A 22101-nucleotide genomic window follows, 5' to 3' on the forward strand; every position below is an offset into this window, starting at 1 on the left:
AAGTTACTTTTGATAGCTGACATAAACTTGGTTCATTCCGTGAGTGTGTGATCAGTTGACCTCGGAAACATCGCCGGGCAACTTGATAATTCCACTACTGTGATATATTTGAAAATGAAATGTATGATTATACAATCATCAACATCAGTGGCAGGAATGAGATGCTTCTCGGATCAGCTAGCTATCAGCTAGCTATCAGCTAGGTGATAGTTTGCTCTCATACCGAGTTGCCTCGATATAACCTGCGAACTTACCCTCCCTTCCTACCTCTCATCCATTTAAAAAAACGCCTGAACGCAGGTTAGCCTTAATACTACACTATCAACTATCAACATAACAACCTACAGTCCATTTGAATAGATAGCAAAGACATATACGTACATCCTGTTTTCTTGTAGAAAGCGTGCGTTTTATGAATCTTCAATTTGTCTTGAATTTGATAGACCCTTTATAACTTAAGACTGTGACGCTGCATATCCACGCCTTAACAGAACAACCAAGCCAGTGTGAGAGTTAACTTGCTAGCTAAACTGTTTCAATAAAACTACCTTTGCAAACTTAAGTTTCAAGTGACGAGTGCTTCTCCTCTCATTGCCTTCGATATAATTCTGAAAATTAGATTAGAAAAAACAAGAAGAAGGTCGATCCCAGCGAGGGTGCTGGACGGCTGTTGGCTTTGTCGTAGAGATGCAATAGTGTTGCGTACTGGAAGGCAACTTCTCTAAAAATATCTGCCTCGTTTGAGGGTGGGCTTTGTTATTTAATTAAAGCCGCCGTGTCACCTCTGTGATCTTCCACCAAATTTTCAATCTGTGTGGACCTTAACTGACATAAACCCGCGTCAGGTTTATATGTAGTACTCCCAAGTTAACCGGAAAATGCCGATTTGTCAGTGAAGTGCAGGAAACTTTTTGCAAATAAGACTTGTTCAGAATAATTGAGTATCTTTATAGCAAAATTCAATTCCAGCAAGGTGTAGAAATATCTTGTTGACATATGTAACAATTATTTCGTGAACCCAAGTTGGATACGAGGTGATAAATAACAAAAACGAGTTTAGCTGCAGACCCAGACCAAAAACACTGCAGACCCTGAGTAAATGGTGGGGGCCGAGGCAAACGCCCCGGGTTCAGAGTGAAATCTAGTCTCAGTGTAATCTACTCTTAATCTAAATGCTTTGATGTAATTTTTATTAGTTTCTCAAAAGGTTTTATCACTGTAAATTAGTCCTGAAATAAACTCGCTTGGGAGAAAGTAATAAAAGAATTGTATTTATCGTATTTTTAAGCAGCGGGGCCCCCGGATTAATTAAAACGGTGGTGACTTGAAGTAAAACATTGGGATCCAAATCAAACGGTGGGGCTCCGGAGTAATGGTCAGACCTGGACTGAGAAAAATCCTTATCGAAATACTTCTCGCAAATAAGGCCTTACCGGGGTACTATGGGCAGTCGGGTTTCCAAACCACTCCCAAATATCCACCACAGAAATTGATGCCCTGGGAAATTCTCAAAACTGAGATAAAAAGCAATTTATAGCAAGCATGAAGGAGAATTCGTATTTTGAGATTTGAAATAAGAAATGACAGTTTGGTATTGATGTAACTACGAGAAACAACTCACAGAAAGATACTTTGACAACACTTTTATTATTGTGTCTCAAATTTTTAGTAGTTGGCTTTCTGATCTCTTCACCTACAAGTATCAAGTACATAAAATTCGTTAGCGGATGTTAATAAGAATTAATTTAAAAGGATAAAGTTGTTTACAAGTGACAAACATGGCATATTTTTGATGTAGTGGGCAACCCTACTGAATTTTGATAGGCTGGTAATTTTGTGTTCGTGGAGGAAAACTGACTCCAAAGATTCCCAAAACTCCTCGACGATTAAAAATTTGCAAGAGTTATCTCTGAAGATGAGCGGAATACATCCGTAGATTGCCGAAGACGATTCAAAGACTTTCAAGGATAACCTCCCGAAGATTGCCGAAGATAAGTTACGATATATTTGCCATAATAGTTTTCCGCTTATGTTTAAAGAAAGTTATTGAATAATTCCTCAAAAGATTAAGGAGTAATATAACTTGTTTTCAGTCTTAACAAGTAGCTCAGTTTCATGCGAATTTCTACAAATTTCTGCAACACGCCCCATATTAGCCCAATTCTGGCCCTCTCTACGCAACTCTACGCTCCAGAGAGAATACTCTTTTACCAGAGATCGATCTTCTCCTAGTTCGTAGTATTGCGTGACGGAAGAAGAGCCAGAACAGAACTAGCGTGATTTCCTGGTCTCATGCGATTTCCTACACTTACTAATACCTTGAGAGTGATTGCTCGAGTTCGTAAGAATCTGCGTCACAAATTACGCTACAGAGTTTATTGTTTTTCACTACTTAAGTTATCGTTTGAGGTTAGCAAACGAAGCGAATGCCTAAACCTTTAAGTGAATTATTCTTTGACTCCCAAGCTGTCATTCAGGTAAGCTGTTTCAGCGATTTGGTTTGCAGGTCGGTAACCTGGCTTCCAAGTTGAACGAGTTGATGCTGCAACCATTAGGTCCTACAAAACAATGAAAATCAGGTTGTCACGATTGATACTCAGATACTTATTTAGCTTTCATTGTAGACTCGTTATTGTCTCTACCAAAGCCCGTTCAGCCTGATTTTAGAAACCTTTCTTAGCAAAAACATTCAGAGAAAACTTTTTACAGCGCGGTCATAGGTCTGTTGTCATAAAGAAAAAATAAAACCAAAAGTAACCAAAAAACGCAAAACAAAACAAAACTTTCACGCGTGTTTCGCATCAGGATACACTTCTATACATTGTTCTGGAAGCTTTACCCTACTCCGCCCTGGCTACTTTATCTAACCTAACCCATGTTACTCTGCCCTACTTTATCTTACCTAGACCACCCGACCCTGCCCTACTTTATCTTACCTAGCCCACCCTACCCTACCCTACTTTATCTTACCTTACCCTACTTTATCTTATCTAGCCCACCCTACCCTGCCCTACTTTGCCCTACTTTATCTTACCTAGCACACCCTACCCTGCCCTTCTTTATGTTACCTGGCCCACCCTACCCTGCCCTACTTTATGTTATCTAGCCCACCCTACCCTGCCCTACTTTATCTTACCTACCCATCCTACTCTGCCCTACTTTATCTTACCTAGCCCACCTACCCTGCCCTACTTTATCTTATCTAGCCCACCCTACCCTGTCCTATCCTACACTGTCCTTAGTACTCTGCCCGGCCCCTCCTGCTACTGAGCAGGTTTCATTATCTCGTTACACTTCATGTTAGACGCTATATCTTAAGAATAGTAAATGAGAAAGAAGGTGATTTATGAAAGAATTCACCCACTTCTAAGTCTCTGGGCCCTCAACTTTGTGATGCAGTTGTCGTATGTAAATCCAATAGCCAGAATCGAGACAAACGATATAAGAAGAGCGAGGAAAGTCTTCCTAAACCAGCGGGAGTCGCCATCCAGTAACGCCAAAATGTCGTTATTGTCATCTGTCAAACTGCGGTTCTGGGTTTGGGTCTTGAAAGTAAACAAAACATTCACCTGAGTTGCTTCCGGTAACATCGTTGTCTAGGATTATAGGCCCGCAATGCGTACAGAATGCTAGTTTATTATTTAGGCTATATTCAACAGATTTGTCGGGGACTTCGACTCGACGTTTTGCTAATTAATCTAGCAATCAAGAAACTATTGTAATAGATATGTCATGGACCATTCTTATCATTCGGTTAATTTTTATATTTTTTCTCAGACAAAAGAACAAAGGAAAATAAAAATTGAACCAAGGCAAAAATATACTGTGCCCAAAAGAGTACATTTTGCTGTTGCGAATCAAGTAATTGTTTTCAGAAATACACCAATTTTTTTTCTTAGATACAGACAATTATACCAATGTTAGAAGCACTTTTAAGTGCAATAATGCTTCTTGCACTTTTGTATTTAGAAGTAAACATATACAGCTTGGTTAAAGATTACTCTGAACATACCTTGTGCAAGCACACAAGCTAGTATCACTTAGGATAATTTGATCTGTATAAAAAAGGGTGACGGCTTATAAAAATATTGAAGGAAGACCTGAGAGGTCATGGGTTCGAATCATGCTGTGGACTCAGATTCTATTTTGTCCCACGGTCGGGACATAATAAACTTTTCATTTTTCTCAATGTCGAAGTTGTCGACTGGGGAATGAGGAGGGCTAGTCCTGCTTTTGTATGGAATGTCACAATACAAATTGCAAACTACACGCGTCTACCCACTTCTTCTGAAACCAGATAAGATCATATAGATTTCTCAACTCACGTGAAAAGCGTGGGTGTGTTGGAAGATGATCTTTTTGATATCGCGCTGTCTGTATTTGAATAACTTTCTTAAGCATTCCCCTGTCTTGGATAGGTCTTCGTTATTCTCATTATGTCCGATCACTAAACCAATGGAGCGCTGACTGCTCAAGGTCATGGAGACGGCCAATCGAGGGTCGTCGATTTTTTCCATGTAATACGAGGCTGTGTAAATATCCGCTAAGATTCCCTCCACTTCTCTCGTTTTCACCAGTGCATCGTACATTTGGTAGAAGTTGGGATAGTCTTGTGTACAGAAATAATAAATTGAGTGATTTGCCATAGCAGACTGGGTTTTATAACTTCCAAGCTCCCTGGTTGGTTAGGAATTTCTGTGTAACACGCTTTTTTTAAATTTAAACCGCAATCAGGGCTGAAGTGCCGTTTTATCAATATTGCATGATAACTTGGGTTATTAAAAGAAATTCAAGGCCTCATGTTACACAGTAGTTTTAATAATTCGATGTACCCTCGTGTTGAGTACTTAAATTCTCATGTGTGATCAAAATTGAATTTCTCCTTCCAACACCAATGTAAAATCAAGGCGACGGGTGATGAGAAGAAATAGAATCATCACGCCCATAAGTTATCAGCTTGCGATCTAACCTGTTGTGTCTGCAATTCATCAGAACACTGTTATAACTACCAAACCTCCCACTCTACCGATCTAAATTGAGTAAAAATTTGTCTATATACCTTTCACGTTTGCAGCATGATTCATGGCCTCCTCGAAGGCATGGCTATCCGCAATGACTGCAACCTGCATGAAAAAAGGATTAAACTTAAAGAAAAATTGAAGAAGTCTCTGCTAATAGATGTGTTCAACATTTTTAAGGGCGCCTATTTACTGTATGCACTGACAGTGTAAAATTGTTTTATGTACCGTAAGTATATTCAGATACTCAATAACAACTAATCCTGCATCAGAAGAAAGTACTTCTCAGTTTTCTCATTTAATTGGCCTGTTTCGTCTTGTATCATTCGGATCATTCTTCATTGATACTCAGTACGATGCGTAGTTTTTCAAGTTATGAGTAGCACACGAATACACAACTAGGCAGTAAACTAGGAGGAATGTGAGAGCATGAACGCGCGAAATCCGTATGCTCAAGCAATTATTGTCAGTTTCCTCCCACAGGAAGTGATTTGCCTTTGTGATTCCTGTCAGTAAAAGATATTCCCCTAATGAGCATCCAAATTCACAGAGATAATTTGAAAGAAATACTTAGAAATAAGAAAGGAGAAGTAATATTTCTAATTTCAAGGTTTTACTGTCGAGAGGCGCAAGATTCTCAATACCAACCTTCACCCCAAGCAGAGGTTCTCGCTGTTTGATGGACGAGGCTGTCAAGGCGCTTGTGAAAGTTGCAGTGAAGAAGGAACAGAGGACAATGCCAGTGAGAATCCACAGGATTCCAAAGAAACGAGCAAAAGGGGACTTAGGAACCCTGTCACCATACCTGCGTTCAGATATTGAAACAGACGGATTAGCTGAAGTGGATATGAAGGTTATTGCATGCAGTCAAGAGGATCATTCAGTCAGGCAAGTCACTGGTTCTGTAGTCAATACACAATAGGCCACAATGCCTCAAGCCTAACACACACTAGAGTCGGAGAATGGGGTAGTACTTTGGCTGACTTTTGTCACGTGTTTGCCTCCGAGTTACTACAAGAACCCCAGCCCCATTATGGTCTACTCTGCGGCCAATCACTGACCGCCATCTCAGTCACTTTCTTTCTCATGCAATTTATGAGGTCCAAGGTAGTCATTTTTCTTGTTTGTGAACCAGCCCTTATGAAATCTTTTAGCTCAGTTGGTCGGAAATGAGATGACACATTTTATGTGTGGTAGTCGAGTTGAGAATATGCGACCGTATTCTGCGAACGTTTTGAAAAACCTTGTTACGGTCAATCCAGTCTGAAGATGCCACCTCATCGAGCGCGATGTTCCCAAGAGGACGTACTCTCTCCCGGAGCATTAGAGGTAGTGTCATTTAACAGACGAAAGAAAGTAGAGTTTCCCGGCAAAAAGGTATTATCTTCCTTTTTAAATGCGCCATGCCGTTAGAATACCGCATGATAAAATTCAGCATCAAAACTTTGACAAGTTAAATTAAACCTTAGAGGGAAAAAAAAGAACAACATTTGTCGCTTTTTAAAGCGACAAATGTTCAAAGTTCTCCATCTCCTATCTGATCTGATTATAGACAAATCAGGAAACGACCATTTACGGGCAATAACGATAACAGGTTCAAGATTCTTGTCCCAGCGGTATACGATTTGGCGGATCATAAAGATCATCGCTGAAAAAATGCAACTGAGCTTCCGTTTCCCAATAAGAAGAAACTATTAGCCTCGGGCAAACTCATAAAATACAACTGGGTAATTCTGAAGTTCCAATTCTCTATTCCTGATCCTCGTTTTGAACAACAATATGGCCCTTAGCATGCGTAATCTCTTGTGGAAAGTCCTGAGAGAAAAAAAAAAAAACAATAATGCACAGTGGGAGTCTTTCAAGGAGCGAACACCCGAATGTTCATTTTAAAGAAATAAACCAATAACTAAGCAATAGAGTTAAAGGGAACTTTTGAAAAAGTCTTACCCCACGGTGGTCATGCTCACAACAGACCACCAAATCCCCTCCATTACACCCCCTGTGAAGGAGCGCGGGAACTGTTCTGGATTGCCAGATGTGTCCTGTGAATAAGGGAAGAGAAGAGATACACAAGTGAAGAACGTAGTAAGACCAGTAGTAAGTTCATAAGTGTAAGCTTGCCTCATTGCTATCTAATTTTGAGGAAACTGTTCGAGGTTTCTATGATGCCGTCGCTTTCCTCATTTCGCTTGTGTACGAGTCGAAATTAAAAGGAATAGACCATTTTCGTATTCTCGGTATTGGGCTGGAACTAGCTTGCAGTCAGTCAGTCAGTCAGTCAGTCAGTCAGTCAGTCAGTCAGTTAGTGATCTCCATAGCACCGGCTGGCACAAATGGCGGCAACCATTCTAACCGGTTTTTCATTCTAACAAGTCTTCATGTCAGCAGTTTTCAGTAGGTTTTTGCTGTTAGCAGTCATAAAATTCAGAGAATCCGAAAGTGTCTCTACCTCTGTTGTCGTTTCCGTGGCATATGCAGTGTTTTACGGGGCAAGGTTGCTGGCCTTACGCCCAACCCTCAAACCTGGAGGACCAGGGGATCACTCTTTGTCTGGTCTCTACCCTCTTACCTGTCCTGCATGGGTGATCCTGCCGGGAGTACAAGACTCCCGCCAGCATAGCTCTCGGCGTCATGGAGACACACAAGCTGCCTCACCACTACAAGGTGACGATCCCACCGAGGCAAGGAACTAGCTTGCAACTGAGGCTAATGCGAGGAGTCTTTTAAAATGCAAATGACATTCACTTCTTTTCAATGACACTTCCCCGCAAGAGCCTCCATTGCAAGCTAATACCAATCTAATACCGAGAATGCGAAAATGGCCTATTTGTGGTCCGACTGCACTGATGGATCAATACAGGGCACACCATCAAAAGAAATGCTTCACGTTTTATTTTAATGAAAATTATCGAAAACCTTCGTTAAAAACTGGTCTCCGAGAGATTTAGCTGTGCTTCAAATAGGAACGAGATGGAACTCTTACAAACACTGTAGGGAACATGTAAAGCGATTTCAACGATAAAACCAAATGATTAAAAGTATAAAAAAAGGTTTGACTGAATGGCGTAATCATTTAACCATAGATTCCAGTATCGAACGTGTTTCGATGTGATGAAAATTAATGTATATATTCCCTTTCGCCTTCGCGAAAAACAGTGTCTTCGAATACTTCGATTCAAACGATAAGCATCTGTCGATAAATCCCGTCGTCATACTTTCTAACTCAAATACGTTTTCCGATTGGAGGAGAGCGTGTCATGTGTTGTGGGTTAAAACTCACTAACTCCCTAAGGAAACAACAACTTTCGACTCACACGAGATCAGGTCGTGCTCTTTGAAACCACGGCAAATTTGTCAGTTAGCCGGCGTAAAGCAAACGATTTCTTGCAGTTTTTTTCTATTTTTGAGTTGGGAGTAGGGAGGTATAACAAAACACTTAATGACTGGTACCGCGGGAAACAGTGAGATTTGTTTCCCCTCGACCTTAATACTAGCTAATACTCCCCTCGGCTTTGCCTCGGGGAACATCGATATCGAGGGTCTTGGGTAAAACAAAACTCTCTGTTTTCTTGGGGCCGGTCATTAAGTGTTTATTAACAGACGTTATCATATTTTTGGCGCTCGTCTAAATAATCCCCCGCGGTTTTATTTTTTCGTGCGCTCGGGGATCTTTATAATCAACGATTTGACGGTCAATGTGCTCAAGGTTTTTATGGGTAGAAACTGAGAGCGAGACGTTTTTAGAGTTTTAGCATAACCCACTGATCAATCCATCGAAAAAGAAAATGTTTTATTGTAGTCCTGAAAACGCAAAGTTGAACCATTTTCAGTGATTGGACCAGCTCCTTGTGACTTCAGTTGATCATTACACTGACTCGACACTTGAAGCCAACCAGAGTATTCTTCGGTCGGCGAATTATTCTGAAAGAAATTTGGTATGTAAATAGACTGTTATTCGACGTCACTCAAGGCTCAAACTGAACGCTTATAACTTAAAAGTCTCATTTTTAAGTAAACACGTGTTGACGCCACTCAGTCGAAATATGTCTCTTAGTGTAAGTTTCGTGTCACGAACGTCAGTTTGCGTGCACGTACGACATGCAGGTGTCTTGTAGTCAATAATTGTTTCTGCTCGAGTGTTTCTGTCATACGTCGGAAAACTAAGTTTCGAGCGGACGGCCACACTTGAAAATTACCTTAACGTGTCGATCGCGGACCGATTACTACGAAAAAAGAAAACGCTCTTGCGAACTTTTGATGAGAACTCTTTTTTAATGAATATTTATCGTTTTTCTGGTTCGAATTAATGCATTTTGTTTAGGAGGAAAAGCAAACGTCAGCACAGGCGACCAAGCTCAAGCTGGGAGAGATGATAGCAGTATAGCGTAATAGCGGTCATGGCAAAATTATAACACTTTGTATGGGAATATTGATGAGTGGTTTTAGGAGTTAGAAATACTAGAAAGCTCTAAAAAGTAATAAAAATACCTTATCTTACTTCCACAGTGTATTGCTTGTTGTCCGTTCGCTTTTGTGCTGATTTGAAGCAGTTTTAGCGAGTTGTCATTTACTGGATTTCCTATTCATATTCAAGAAAACAGACAACAAGAAATACACTGCAGAAGTAAGCTAAAGCATTCAGTGTTATTTAAAAATCGCTTTTTAGCATTTACACTCCTAAAACCGCTCATAAATATTCCCATACAAACTCTTATAATTTTGCCGTAACCGCTAAAACGCCCCGTGATGTCTCACAGCTGGAGCTTGGGGAGCCTGTGACGTCAGTAGTACTGCCACATGCTCCGAACTAAAACAACACATTTTTTTTCCTACGATCTTATCAGCTCTTAGAGCACGGTTGGTTTAATGTTACCTGGCTATTTAAGCAATTACGAACGGTGGAAATGTATAGAGGATAATACATGGGCGCGCGCAGAGATGAATATCTCCTCAGGGCCGGGTTGTTCAAAGCCCCATTAAGCTAACCCAGGATTAGCGAGAATTTTGATTTGAGTTTTGAAACTTTCCGGTGATGTTTCCTGTTTATACTCTTTGTGCTTCAGTTTTGAGCTTGTCTAAGCTCAAACTACACAAAACGTAAGCAGTAAGAAAGATTTTTATACAAGAAAAATTAATACTTCGGTTAACTTTTAATCCTGGGTTAGCGTTAACCGGCTTTCGAACAACCCAGCCCGGGTGTTCAACTCGATATCGCACGATTGAGCCCAGTGAACGAGTGAGATATAAAGTTGAACACGAGAAGAGATATCCCATATCTACGAGCAACCATGTATTATTTTGTTTATTATATAAATATACTGATAACGACGTTTTTGACGATTTTCCGACCACTTTCCGAAGAGTTCGGAAGAATCCCGACCACTTTCCGAAGAATTTCGAAGATTATCCAAGAATTGTCCGAAGGCCACTCAAACTTTTCCAAACATTTTCCGAAGATTAACGAAAATGACCGAAGATTTCCGAAGATAACAAAAGATTACCGAAAACTATGAAGGAAGATCCGAAGATGTTTCGATCATACACCAAGAAATTTAAGTACAGTTTAAGGTTCAAACATGATATCAGTGAAGTCATCAATTAATATCTTCACTTGTGACTCATTTTCTCTTGCTTGTGAGGATATTACGCCCGAGTCCCGGATGTGGTTTGGTATGAATTTTACGAGTGGTGAATTTTCCAGTGAAATACTCGTGTTTGTATAATAACGCATGAGAAGAGCTGTCAGTACAGTGCACCTACTTCATGAAAACGTTCGAGACTGAGGTGATGCCCTTTTCAGACGTAATTCGTGAGTGGTTCTTTAAACTTACAGAATTAAAAAACATTTGGACTTAAATTTCAGGACAGATGTCATGAGAAAAATTAAAACAAAAGCTTTTATTCGGTTAATTGTTATGGCTCGATTGAGCATTAAACTTTAATCTTCGACGAAGGAAGTTGACAAACTCAAAATGATTTCAATTCTAATAACTCGGCCTGATGACAACGTACCTGGATCAAAAAATTCTTACTTTGCTAAAACCATGGAACGATGCGCTGGCTGTGAAAACTACTTTCTTTATTTTTTACTATGTTGTTTCTTTTATTTTTTTCCTTTACTCTTTTTTTTCTTTTAAATCAGATAAACATATAGTTTGCCACAACTATTCAATTGCAAATTCAATACAGAATAAATTATTCATCAAAAAACCTCTTGGAACACGTCCAATTACCAGCCTTAATTGTAAAACTACTCTAAGGGGTCTGTCACGCAACTAAGGTTTTCCTAACCGCGATATGTCTACAATTAACATATTTATCCTTCTTTTAGCAAAGTAATATATTTTTTTAGTAAAATATTTTTGCGACATAAACGTGTACTCACCAATCCCCAGATTACCAATCCTGCAAACCCAGTTAACAGGAGTGTTATAACGATCACGGGCCAAGTGTCCTTCATGGCTTGTGCAACTTGTTTTCGTAAATGTTCCTTCGTTTCTTCTTTGTTCACAATGAAGACGACACCTGGAGACTTCAAGATCTCAACGTAGCTGTATCCACCATATGTGCCGTCGTCGCTGCCGTGTACTGGCATGGAAAAGTTGGCTATGTTGTTCACAATATACTGGTCGAGCTGTTTTAGGTCTTGAGCTTTCGTCGTGAAGTTCGCTCCTCCTCGGGATATGGCACCGCATAACCGCAGTCCCTTATTGATAATTTCGTAGAAGATACCTTTAACATTCTCCTTGCTCTCCTTTTCTTGGGATTCTTCTCTTGAATTAGCCGTTTTCATTGGTAACTTCTCGGAGTTTTTTCTACTTCTTGGAGCTTTTTCGTCATATATGTAAGGCGGCCTATCGAGCCAGGAGATAGAAACCGACTTGTCAATTTTGCTGCAGCCAACTTCCTCTAGAAGATTTACATTGAGAAAGTCTTGATCACATCCTCTGCAAACGCCCAAAGAATAAATAAAAACTATTAAAGATGCTGCTGTCCACATCTTTCCAGAGTGACTGTTCCTTTGTATCGACTTCTCTTTTAAAGATATTCTTATAGAGGTAACCAATTTTTACTTCGTGATGATTCAATTCAGGGAGCCGTCTGGTCCACTTAGTATGGTCCACTAAAAAAAAAAGCGATTGATAATGATCATGTAGTGAATATGTTTCCGTCTCGAGGCGGGAAGCAGCAGCCGGCTTTTGTCATATAGAAAAGTGGCGAAAAGAAAACGCACTATTATACGGACAATACTTATGCTTTGCGACATCCGGTATTTTGACCCGAATTGAGGAAATTTAAACTGCTTGGACATTCATTAATGTGTAGAAAACTTGAAACCATGACAAGCCGTAAATACCTTAGCATTTTGTTACCCGGGGGATGATGTCAGACCAATGCGTAATGCTTTCTAGAAATTTCCGGCTTGGCCATTTTCCAACGAAAAAATAATAATTATTATAATTATACGTGATGAAAGTGAATTAGTTATTCAGCTCTTCAGTTTGCAGAACATATTCTTTTCAAGATGTTTGCCTGGAAATTAAATAAAAATTTGCTTGCGAGGCGTGGTTTCGATAATGCGACGACATCAAACAAAAAATACTGCAGTAATTGCGTATTAACACATAATAGATGACCAGATATTGGCGTCACCGTTCTTTTAAAATAAAACATGTTTTCTTTTATAGACTTTCTAGCGTCAGCCCAAGTAACACTGTATTTCAGTTCAATTTTTTGTTGATATAAATTCCTCAGAGAAAGAAACAAATGCTACGTTTAGTTCGGTATAATTCAGCATGTTAAGTTTGCTGATGGTGAATTGAACGTTTGGTTCAGATGGTGCTTAAAGACCATAAGATAATGAGTAAAAATGCAGATATTTCTAAGGGATGCCGTTAATAACAAATTCATGACAACTTTGACTTTTTCAGAGTCTAGTAGTCTGGAAAAAAAAATGAATGTGAAACTAACGAACGCTCGCCAAGAAACCCCTCCGTTGCTCAGACCGAAAAAACGTACGGCGCGGCTTTCTGCGCATCCCTAGCCCTACTTGCGGGCTTGGGTAATAATAAACACTTAATGACTGGCCCCAACGGAAACAGCGAGTTTTGCTTCCGAGACCCTCAATGTTCCCCTTGGCGAAGCCGAGGGGAACATTGAGGTCGAGGGGAAACAAAACTCTGTTTCCTGCGGAGCCAGTCATTGAGTGTTTTGTTATTCCTCCCAACTCAAAAACAGAAAAAAAACTGCGAAGAAATCGTTTACTTTACGCCGGCTAACTGACAAATTTGCTGTGGTTTCAAGGAGCACGACCTGATCACGTACGAGTCGAAAGTTCAAGTTGTTGTTTCCCTAGGGAGTTAGTGAGTATATTGTTCGCCCTAGGGAGTTAGTGAGTTTTGACCCACGACACGTGACACGTTCTCCTCCAATCGGAAAACGTATTTGAGTTGGGAGGTATAACAATGCGCGTTATAATGGCTTAGCAATGGTTAGAAAGAACGGCGGACTGTATTAAGGTGATTCCTTACATTTGCATTGCGCATAATTGCTGCGCATAATTTATGGCGTCACTAGCGCACGCTCGTGCCCGCGCACATTGAAAACATGGCAGATTTGCCTTGATATTGAGTTCTGTCAGTTGAAAAATGGCTACAGTTCACTAACGAGCTCGGGCACCCCAATTTTTTTCCAGTCGTTTTAATCAACTAATCATTAGCCTTGCGTGAGAAAAGACTGAAAATTGAAGACATAAGGAAAAAAACAGCTGCACTATAGTCTTTTCTATTTTGCAGTTTGATAGCCGTGGCAAGCAGTTTGGGTCCAATATTTGAACAAGGATTCAGCTGTCTGTCAAAATCAAACTTAAAAAGTTTATTTGTGTCCGACACAAGTATTCACTGTAGTTTGAGGCGTGTTTTCATGAGTCTGGGCTCACAAAGATTTTGCAATAACTTGGAATGCGTTCTTGTAATAAGCATTAAATAATGCCAAAATGGGACATTTTCAGTGCCTCACTGCTCCTTAACGAGCATGGGCATCCCTCCTTTTTATTTTATAATTAAAGTTCTCATATGATAAATATTCCGTGGACAAAGTTTGAAAAAAAATCTATCGACAGTTTTATCTCAGGATAATTACCTTAAGATACGTGAGGATGTCGCTCGGTTGATTTATTTATCCTTGGGCTATTTTTGGCATTTCACTGTTAAGAAAACAAGGCTTCCCCTGCCTGCTGAGAGGCTCTCTTGCTTTTATATCAAATGATATATTTATATGGATGCAATATGTAAAAAGGGTTTGTGGAAAAAATGTGTCATCGCAACGAAATTTGTTGTATACCGCGGGGAAAAAACTCAGGGTTTGGAAACTTTCTCTAGGCTAATTTTGTCCTAAATATAGTTTATTCCCCATGAAAACAATACACCGAAAATGTTGCTGCTAACGGTAAAATTGGGAAAGCATATAAGGTTCGTAACTTTTTTGTTTTACACGATCGACGAAATTTCCGTCATTTTTTCAAACATGGATCCTGGCGCGCGGCCAAAACACGCGCATGCTCATTACGTTTTTCTGCTCTGAACCCCCGTTGCAGTTCGATAATGAATCTTGTAAATTCCGAGCTCATGTATTTCTAATCCTGAAATCATATTTAATCAGTTTCTAAACTATTGTCGAAAAGTACCTCAGAATACAAGTTGTTCAGTTTTAAGGCTTTTCAGTCCAAAGTAATTTCCACCAGGAAAAACATAACATTTTTGTATTTTGTGGTAAATGTATATGACCTTGTCGCGAAAACATCGTGTTCCCGACGCTGTTTCCCCGGCCTTACTTGGAAAACAAGATTCCCGAGAAGGAGGTCGAGTTCATTAATTCAAGTTTTGGCGAAAATTGATTCCGAAAACTTCTTTTTGTACAGACTGAAAAAAGGAAAACTGATCAAATAAATTCCAACCGATGAGAGAGTTTCATAATTTCTATGTTATTGGTGGTTATGCTTAACGATCATCAAAGGCTTAGCTCGGCTCCAACCCTCTCTGTAACCATTACAACGTAGACAGCTGTTACTTCTAGTGCAGGAGGCGCCGGTTAGCCCTAATTACCCCCGAATATATCGTAAAATTCTAATACAAAGCCAACCCGACACTATCCTGCGAGAATTAGAGCCTCTTTTATCTCTTTTATAGTGAGAAAGGCTCAGTGCAGAGTGACCTAATACTAGGTCTCAACAAGTAGCTACAAGTGACCTAACGCTAAACCCAACACCTAGTGACCCAACCCTAGGCCTCTCAAATCTTTGACGCACGACTGACCTGCCAGTAACAAGACCAAGGGGTTATGAGTCGATGGGCTAAGTTTAATTTTTCTTTCAAAGAACAATGTGTAGTTTTCTGTTTTATGCCATTAAGCTTTATTATAATCTCTCAGAAGCTTTTGACATTTGATGCTCATTGGTTGAGAGGTAGCCTTGCATTGCGTCTCATACACGGCTCTCACAAGTAAGACGAGTTAACATACACTATTCTTGTGTCATTCATAATTATTCAGACTCTATGTCTTCCAAATTCATGTCCGACAATTTTTAAGATGCAAATTCCTTGCTATAACAAAATAAGCCTCTCGAGAAATAGGCCAACCAAAAACTCTTTCAAACTAAAATAGATTCGGGCTCTTGATCGAAATTTTACGGTGTACCGCACGATATCAGCTCTCAATACCTATATTCATTTGAATGGTTGGTTCTATCAAATAGTCGGTGTTTCGGAACTTATAACATACCTTGCACAACATAACTGATAACTGGCTTCTAAGTCAGATTGCTGCTGGGTAGCTTTCGTTTTAATGATAAATGCACATTTTCATCCATACAAACATAGAGCAACATCATGATACAACATAATGCCGACAATAGCATATTTAAGTACTGTTTAGTTGTTCTCATTGGAGTGGTTTGGTCACACATTAGAGGTTTCACTTGTTCTGCTGCAAAGTAAGAACCCCCTTAATGTTGAACCAGTGCAGCGAGTTTGACTCTGGGAATGTTGTAGGTTTGGAATCACCAGTTGTAATTTCAGGAATTGGAATCCTAATGTCTACTACTTTACAAGTTCAAATTGACAGGTCATGACTGGATCACATGGGATAAGAACTGAAAAGTCATCTCGAAGTTAAGAAACTCGTCAAAACTTCGAGAAAAAATAAAGGGAAGACAGCGTGGCCGAGAGGTTAGGGCACCGGACTCGGTAGACCCTAGTTCAACTCCTCGGTCATGCTTGTAAATAACCAACTGGTCTGCCTCTAACCTACGATCAGACGTTCTAAAGAACGCCTGATAGCAGGTTTCCCTCTAGTAGGGATTTTTAAGCCTATTATGTTTGGTTGATACATTTGTTTCTTTCAGTTTAAGCCGTTGGCATGACTGTGGACTAGCTACAACGGGCGACAAAAGTAGTTTAGACACTTTTAACCTCTCCGTACGTTTTATTGGCATCTAGTGTTAATTCTTTGATACCCTGGCCCCCTAATTCAATTGTTGTGTAGGCGCTGTGGTCTGTGCAGTCTTAGAAATAGAAAAATCAGCGTTGTTTGGGGGAAAGAGTGGAAAAGTTTTGAAGACGCTCGAAAATCGTCTTTAATATAACTGCAAAGGGTCTCAACACTTTTGTCACTCATTGCGCGCGTAACTAAGGAGCACTAAGGGACCGTTCATTTTTTATCAGGTAGGGCGGGCTGGTGGGATTTGGGGGGGAGCCATGCGAAAAAAAATGGCTTTCGAGGGGGGGGCCATCCCAAAAAAATAAGGGAAAAAGGGGGGGTCACGTGAAATATTTTAGTAAAACTTTAAAATGGCATAATGTTTGAATATCAAAAAAATTGCTATAGAATAAAAATAGAAGGCAGGATACAAATTTATTACAAACTTTCCTTCTGCTTTAAAAAACGTTTGGCGACAAAAAGCATTTGTAGCTACTGAAAAGAAGTATTTAACACTGTTATTTTCGAATGCAACTTTCACTGGCACTCATCTTCACCTTCGTTGTCGTCGAGTTCTTCGTCGCCGCTTGTGCTGCTATGGGAGTCTCTTTCACCGATGCTGCAAGAAGCAGCAATGCTTTCCGTCAGAGTGTACTCTTCAGGGTACATGAAGGTGTAAACATAATCTCTGACTTCCTGCTCAAGGTTGGTGGTGATTCTGCTTCTTGCAGCATTGGTGAAATAATTCCCTTCCAAGAGCTGTGCGATGTATGGCCCATCTCTTCTAAATAACGACGTGGTAACATCCTCAACTTTAATACACTCTTCCGGGACGGCCGTTCTAGGAGGGTACACAAGGCATTGTGGAAGATCATGTCCTAGCGGGTTTCCCATACAGATTCCATAAACTCGTTGGACGTTGTTTTCAGTCCGCTTCCTCTTTCTTTCATTTGACTTTCTGCGGTTTTCTTTTTTCCTTCTCCTTTTGTTGATGTGCTGTTTGAGTATGCCCTTGAATATGCTGTTATAATTGCTCTTATTTTCTAGTGCTTCCATGTCCTGCGTGACCTTCGTCAACTTAGCTTCTATACATTTGATCTGTTTTACATTAAAACTGTGGGCATTCATCAATTCAGATGAGGGAGATGCCAATGAGAAGCCAAATGCCACACGCTCAGGGCGAGCCATAACTAGGAGATCCGAAATTGACCTCTCTTTCTTTTGATTTGTTTTTCAAACAACAGCTCTCTGTAGTATAGGGATTGTAAATATTGTCTTCACGGTGAGCACAAAACGTGAAGCAGGGGGATAATAGAGAAATATTAAAAAAGTTGAAATCTAAATATTGTTTGTTCAATTTTTTTTTTTGGGGGGGGGGTCATCCCCAAAAATGACCGCTATAAGGGGGGGCCACGTGAAAAATTGGTAAGCTGAGGGGGTCATGCGATTTTTAAATGGTGCTTCCCAAATCCCACCAGCCCCCCCTCCCTCATAAAAAATGAACGGTCCCTAAGGTGGGCATTGATCATTATAAACAACAACATTTGAACTTTTTTTTTTTTGCAGAATAAACATAACCTATAAGGAGAAAACTGAAACACCGAGCATAATTGCATTTTAAACTAGTTTTCAAGATCATGCTCGAAAAAAAATAAGAAAAGAAAATCAGTGGTTTTCGAGGCCATTCTTCAGTAAACGACAAATATGCTGTAAACGTTTCAGACGTGTTTACCAGCTTCTTTCCGATATTATAAAGGGTATGCATGATTCATTTAAGTTTTTAGGATATAGTTCTTTAATACAATTTTATTGATCATTCATACATGCATTTTTGAAAATCATGTAGCTTCTCAAATTTTCTGGATAGACTTGTTGAAAGGCATACAGTTTATCTAAGTCAGCTTTTACCGCCCCTTCGTCGGTTTTCTGACTTTTCGAAGGTTAAATCTCGCTTTGTTCTTTTACGGGTGTTTTCTTTTTTCGTAAAGTACGTGTAAACCGGAAAAACGCTTTTCATTCTTTCGCGTTATTTGTTTCTTTAATTTTCATTGTTCGTGAACGTCAATGGTGAAAAGCCTAGCTTACCACTAACATCTCAAAAGGCCGTCGACACTTATTAATTTCCCAGGCGCTAATGACGATTGACCTTTGTCTATGCAAACAAAACCCCATACAGACTGTCTGCTGTTCATGTTGATTTTTACCTCGATATAGATGACAACCGAGCTGCTTTACCACACCACAGACCCGCAAAGGCGCCAGATGGAATGCTAGATAACCGATATCAAATGCCTGGGTAATACGATTATGTCTACTACCGGAAGAATTATCTAATTACTGTCAGAACTTCAGAAAATTAATTAGGTGTGCATACCTCTATCTGTGTTGACCGGAGTGCTAAAACGCGTTTTATTTTTTTCAACAACGGCTACATTTCACTGAGGAGATTAGGAAGGTCGTGGTCAAGATGGCGTAAGTGTATCGCGGCTAAACAAGATCGCTAAGGGTAGGTGTGCTCGTTAATCCTGCTGAGGGCTTTATCTCGCTATTTCCTTCCATGAGTTGTCTCTGTAAAACGCTGATAGTTAGCGTCAGGATGGCCCTGAACATTGTACGTACTAATTTCGTTTTCGTGGAAACTGAGTAGGCCAGACTCAATCTTTGCGACTTTGACACTTTTTTTGGAAACTTGAGCTTCGTTTAGGGACAAACTAGGGGACCCTTTCTTCATTCATTCCTTTCAGTTTTCGGTTCTTTCTAGAGCCTTAAAATATGGGCAGGCATTGACCTGTATGAGAAATTGCCTGCGGGCTTGAAAGAAACCATTTTTTCTAGAAGCTCAGTAGTATACGTATTATAGCTTTGTAAGAGGACGGTCTTTTTATTGTGGTCAGGGCTAAAGAACTTTAAGATAAGAACAAACAGTTGTTTCAGTAGGTACACAGAAATCATAATGTTGGAAAGAAGTAGCAAAGAATAGCTTTCTAGAATGTAAAGTTAGCACTCGTCCTAAGCTATAGGTCGTCTTATTTCTGAGTTCGTCATAGGTGGTATTGAAATGCACCCTACATAATTTGAGCTCAGACTATGTATGTCAACCTGTACTGAATAAACACGAAAGCAAAGTTTTGAAAGGAATTTAAGCTAATTGTTTGTTTACCAACGTCGGTAAACGCTAACTTCACAATCTTCACTGACCAATAAGTAATGAAGTCAATAGAATTACATATAAGCAGTACAGCTGTCAAGAATTAATGTAGATTTGTCCCAACCGTCGTGAACTATGGGTGCGGTTTTTGCCACCGAGCTCAAATCAGTTGACAACTCAGTGTAGCGATAATTTCACACTGCAATAAACCTACACTTCACAGACAAAAGAAAACTTATATTGTTTTAACGAACTTCTGTCACTTAATACAATTTACCCTTGGAGTTTATTAGTATCAATACAAAGCTGATTTTTTTTTTCGGTATTTTAATAGTGTTATAATTCAAATATCAGAGTCGAATGTTCGTGACAACAACCTCATTAGATACTTTGCTTTCCTTGGCAAGTTTGACACACTTACTTTTAACAGAATATACCATTTAGATTTTCTAGTTTAGATTTTCCAGTTGGAAGTAGACAGCTCTAACATCACCTAAAAATTGTTCCTTTTGTGAGCTTAAACAGAATCTGGTAAATTGCCAAACATGCGATAACCTGCCAAATTATCACTGATTGTGAAACGATTTCTTTCAAGTAGAGGAGAAAGTACAATGTAGTATTTCGAGTGTTTCGTGCATCTAAACAAGGTCTCGCAAAGTGAATAGAAATATTAGAAAAGTTGAAGAGCTTAGCAATCAAGAATTGGAGTAAAGGAGAACACGACACTGCATAATCGAGCGGAAATTGTAAAGGTTCTGAGCCAAAAAGATTCCATATTCATTTCCAAATCGAGTCTGTTTTGTCGTATTTATTCAGAGTTAGCCAAAATACAACATAGTTGATTGCTTTATAGCTAAAATTGCTGCTACAGGTTCTCAAAACGGTATGCTACTTGACTTCATGCAGCCAGGGGGCGAACTCTTGGATAAGCTTAGAGATTTTCCAGGATCCATAGCGATGGGTGTCTCTCTATCCTAGAAAGTCAGTTGTACGGCTGTGGTATTTTGAAATTTCACCAAAATACAACCGTACTAAGGAGTAGTGTAAAGCACATTTGCTGCCACAGTGGGTTTATTATTACAGGACCTCTCTTGTTATCCAGTGCGTGCAGTGTTCCTCGAGCGTAGCTCGTCAGCGTTATCTGTTTACACACACTTTTTCATTTCATTTGTGGAGGTCATTTCTAAGGGAGCACGTACGCGTCAGTTTTACCGATGGCAGAGATTGATGTGTCTGATCAAAAGATAACTTTTTTCCTGCCAACCTTGTTTAGACAACTCTGAACTTCTTGGCGCTGTTAAGGGGGTTATTTTAGGTACGAGGTCGCCCCTAGTGTTAAACACACTGATCGGGTAACGAGATTTTGAAATCGAGAAAGGGCCGTTGACGCCGGAGCCCTTGTGAAATGCGTTTATATTGTTGTCTACAGCGGCGAGTTTAACCTTTCAGGTTCTGATCCGTTTCCTCTCTAAAGTTTCACCAGGTATTCTGTTCGCAGTTTCCACCTTTTATCACATCATTACTACGAAAAAGGCGTAAGTTTATCACTTAAGTTTCTGGTTCTGTTTCAGAAAGAAGCACCGCTTTAGCGCCGAGTTTCCAATCTTGTTAACCATTTGGGTCTGGCTACTTCAACACTTCCGTTGATAGAAGCTCAACTCGATACACAATGCTAACGCATCGCTGTTGAACACAATTTGCGCTCAGATTATAATGACTTCTAGTGAACAGAATAAAATTAATAAAGTCAGAGGGACCCTGAGGAACACTGGAAAGGAGAGCCACACCTTAAATTCCGTGACCAATTATTTTACCTTCCTTCCTATGCATTACTTAATAATCGGAGGGCCGAGCAAAACATTTCTGTACAAGAACACTCTCCAAGTATAGGCCCTAAAAGAGACTATCGACAGTATTGAGCGCAGTCGACACTTACTAATGTTTTTAGAAATACAGTGATGAAGCTTCACTAGGTCGTTAGCGAAGCTTAGCACTAGATTTCGAAAGAGTAAACTGATAAAATAAACCCCACCCAGGTCGAGGGGTTCGTTGATGCTGCGATATCAGTGGAATTTTGTATAGATTGAAGCACCTATTAGTTTTACGGATTAAAGACTTACGTTGGCATTGTCCACAAATAACAATCATACCGCTTCAAATATTGAGCTGTATTCAATAAATGTAAAGAAACTTCAAGTGTGTCTCTTATGCTGTATTTTGGAGTAGTGAATATATTTCTAGTGCTTTGTAAAGTCAAAACCACTTACCTGTGGTTAGTTGTTGAGTCCGTGTACGAATTCACATTCCAGCAGTGAAAGTTCACACAAATCCCCTTTATATCTGTCGCCGTTAAAATTAATGACTATTTTTCTATTGTGTTCTCTGCTGAAATCCCGTTCATTTACAGAACATTCCACGTCTAAAATCCTTTTCAGTGCACAGAAAGTTCGCAACGTAAAC

At 39.8% G+C, this 22101-nt stretch overlaps 1 protein-coding gene across 1 annotated transcript; it reads right to left on the reverse strand.

Annotated features, from left to right (window-relative positions):
- Position 1: 1 nt before the first annotated feature.
- Positions 2-21991, reverse strand: LOC145478124 (uncharacterized). The gene is made up of 8 exons (XM_081456043.1): positions 21909-21991; positions 11404-11965; positions 6966-7060; positions 5667-5823; positions 5060-5123; positions 4326-4609; positions 3365-3545; positions 2-2558 (listed from the first exon to the last, which is right to left on the reverse strand). The coding sequence occupies exons 2-8, from the start codon at positions 11809-11811 to the stop codon at positions 2488-2490; spliced, it is 1260 nt and encodes a 419-aa protein (XP_081312169.1). The 5' UTR covers positions 11812-11965; positions 21909-21991; the 3' UTR covers positions 2-2487.
- Between the last annotated feature and the right edge of the window lie 110 nt (positions 21992-22101).

This window comes from Orbicella franksi, chromosome 2, assembly GCF_964199315.1.
Source record: "Orbicella franksi chromosome 2, jaOrbFran1.1, whole genome shotgun sequence".
NCBI lineage: Eukaryota > Metazoa > Cnidaria > Anthozoa > Scleractinia > Merulinidae > Orbicella > Orbicella franksi.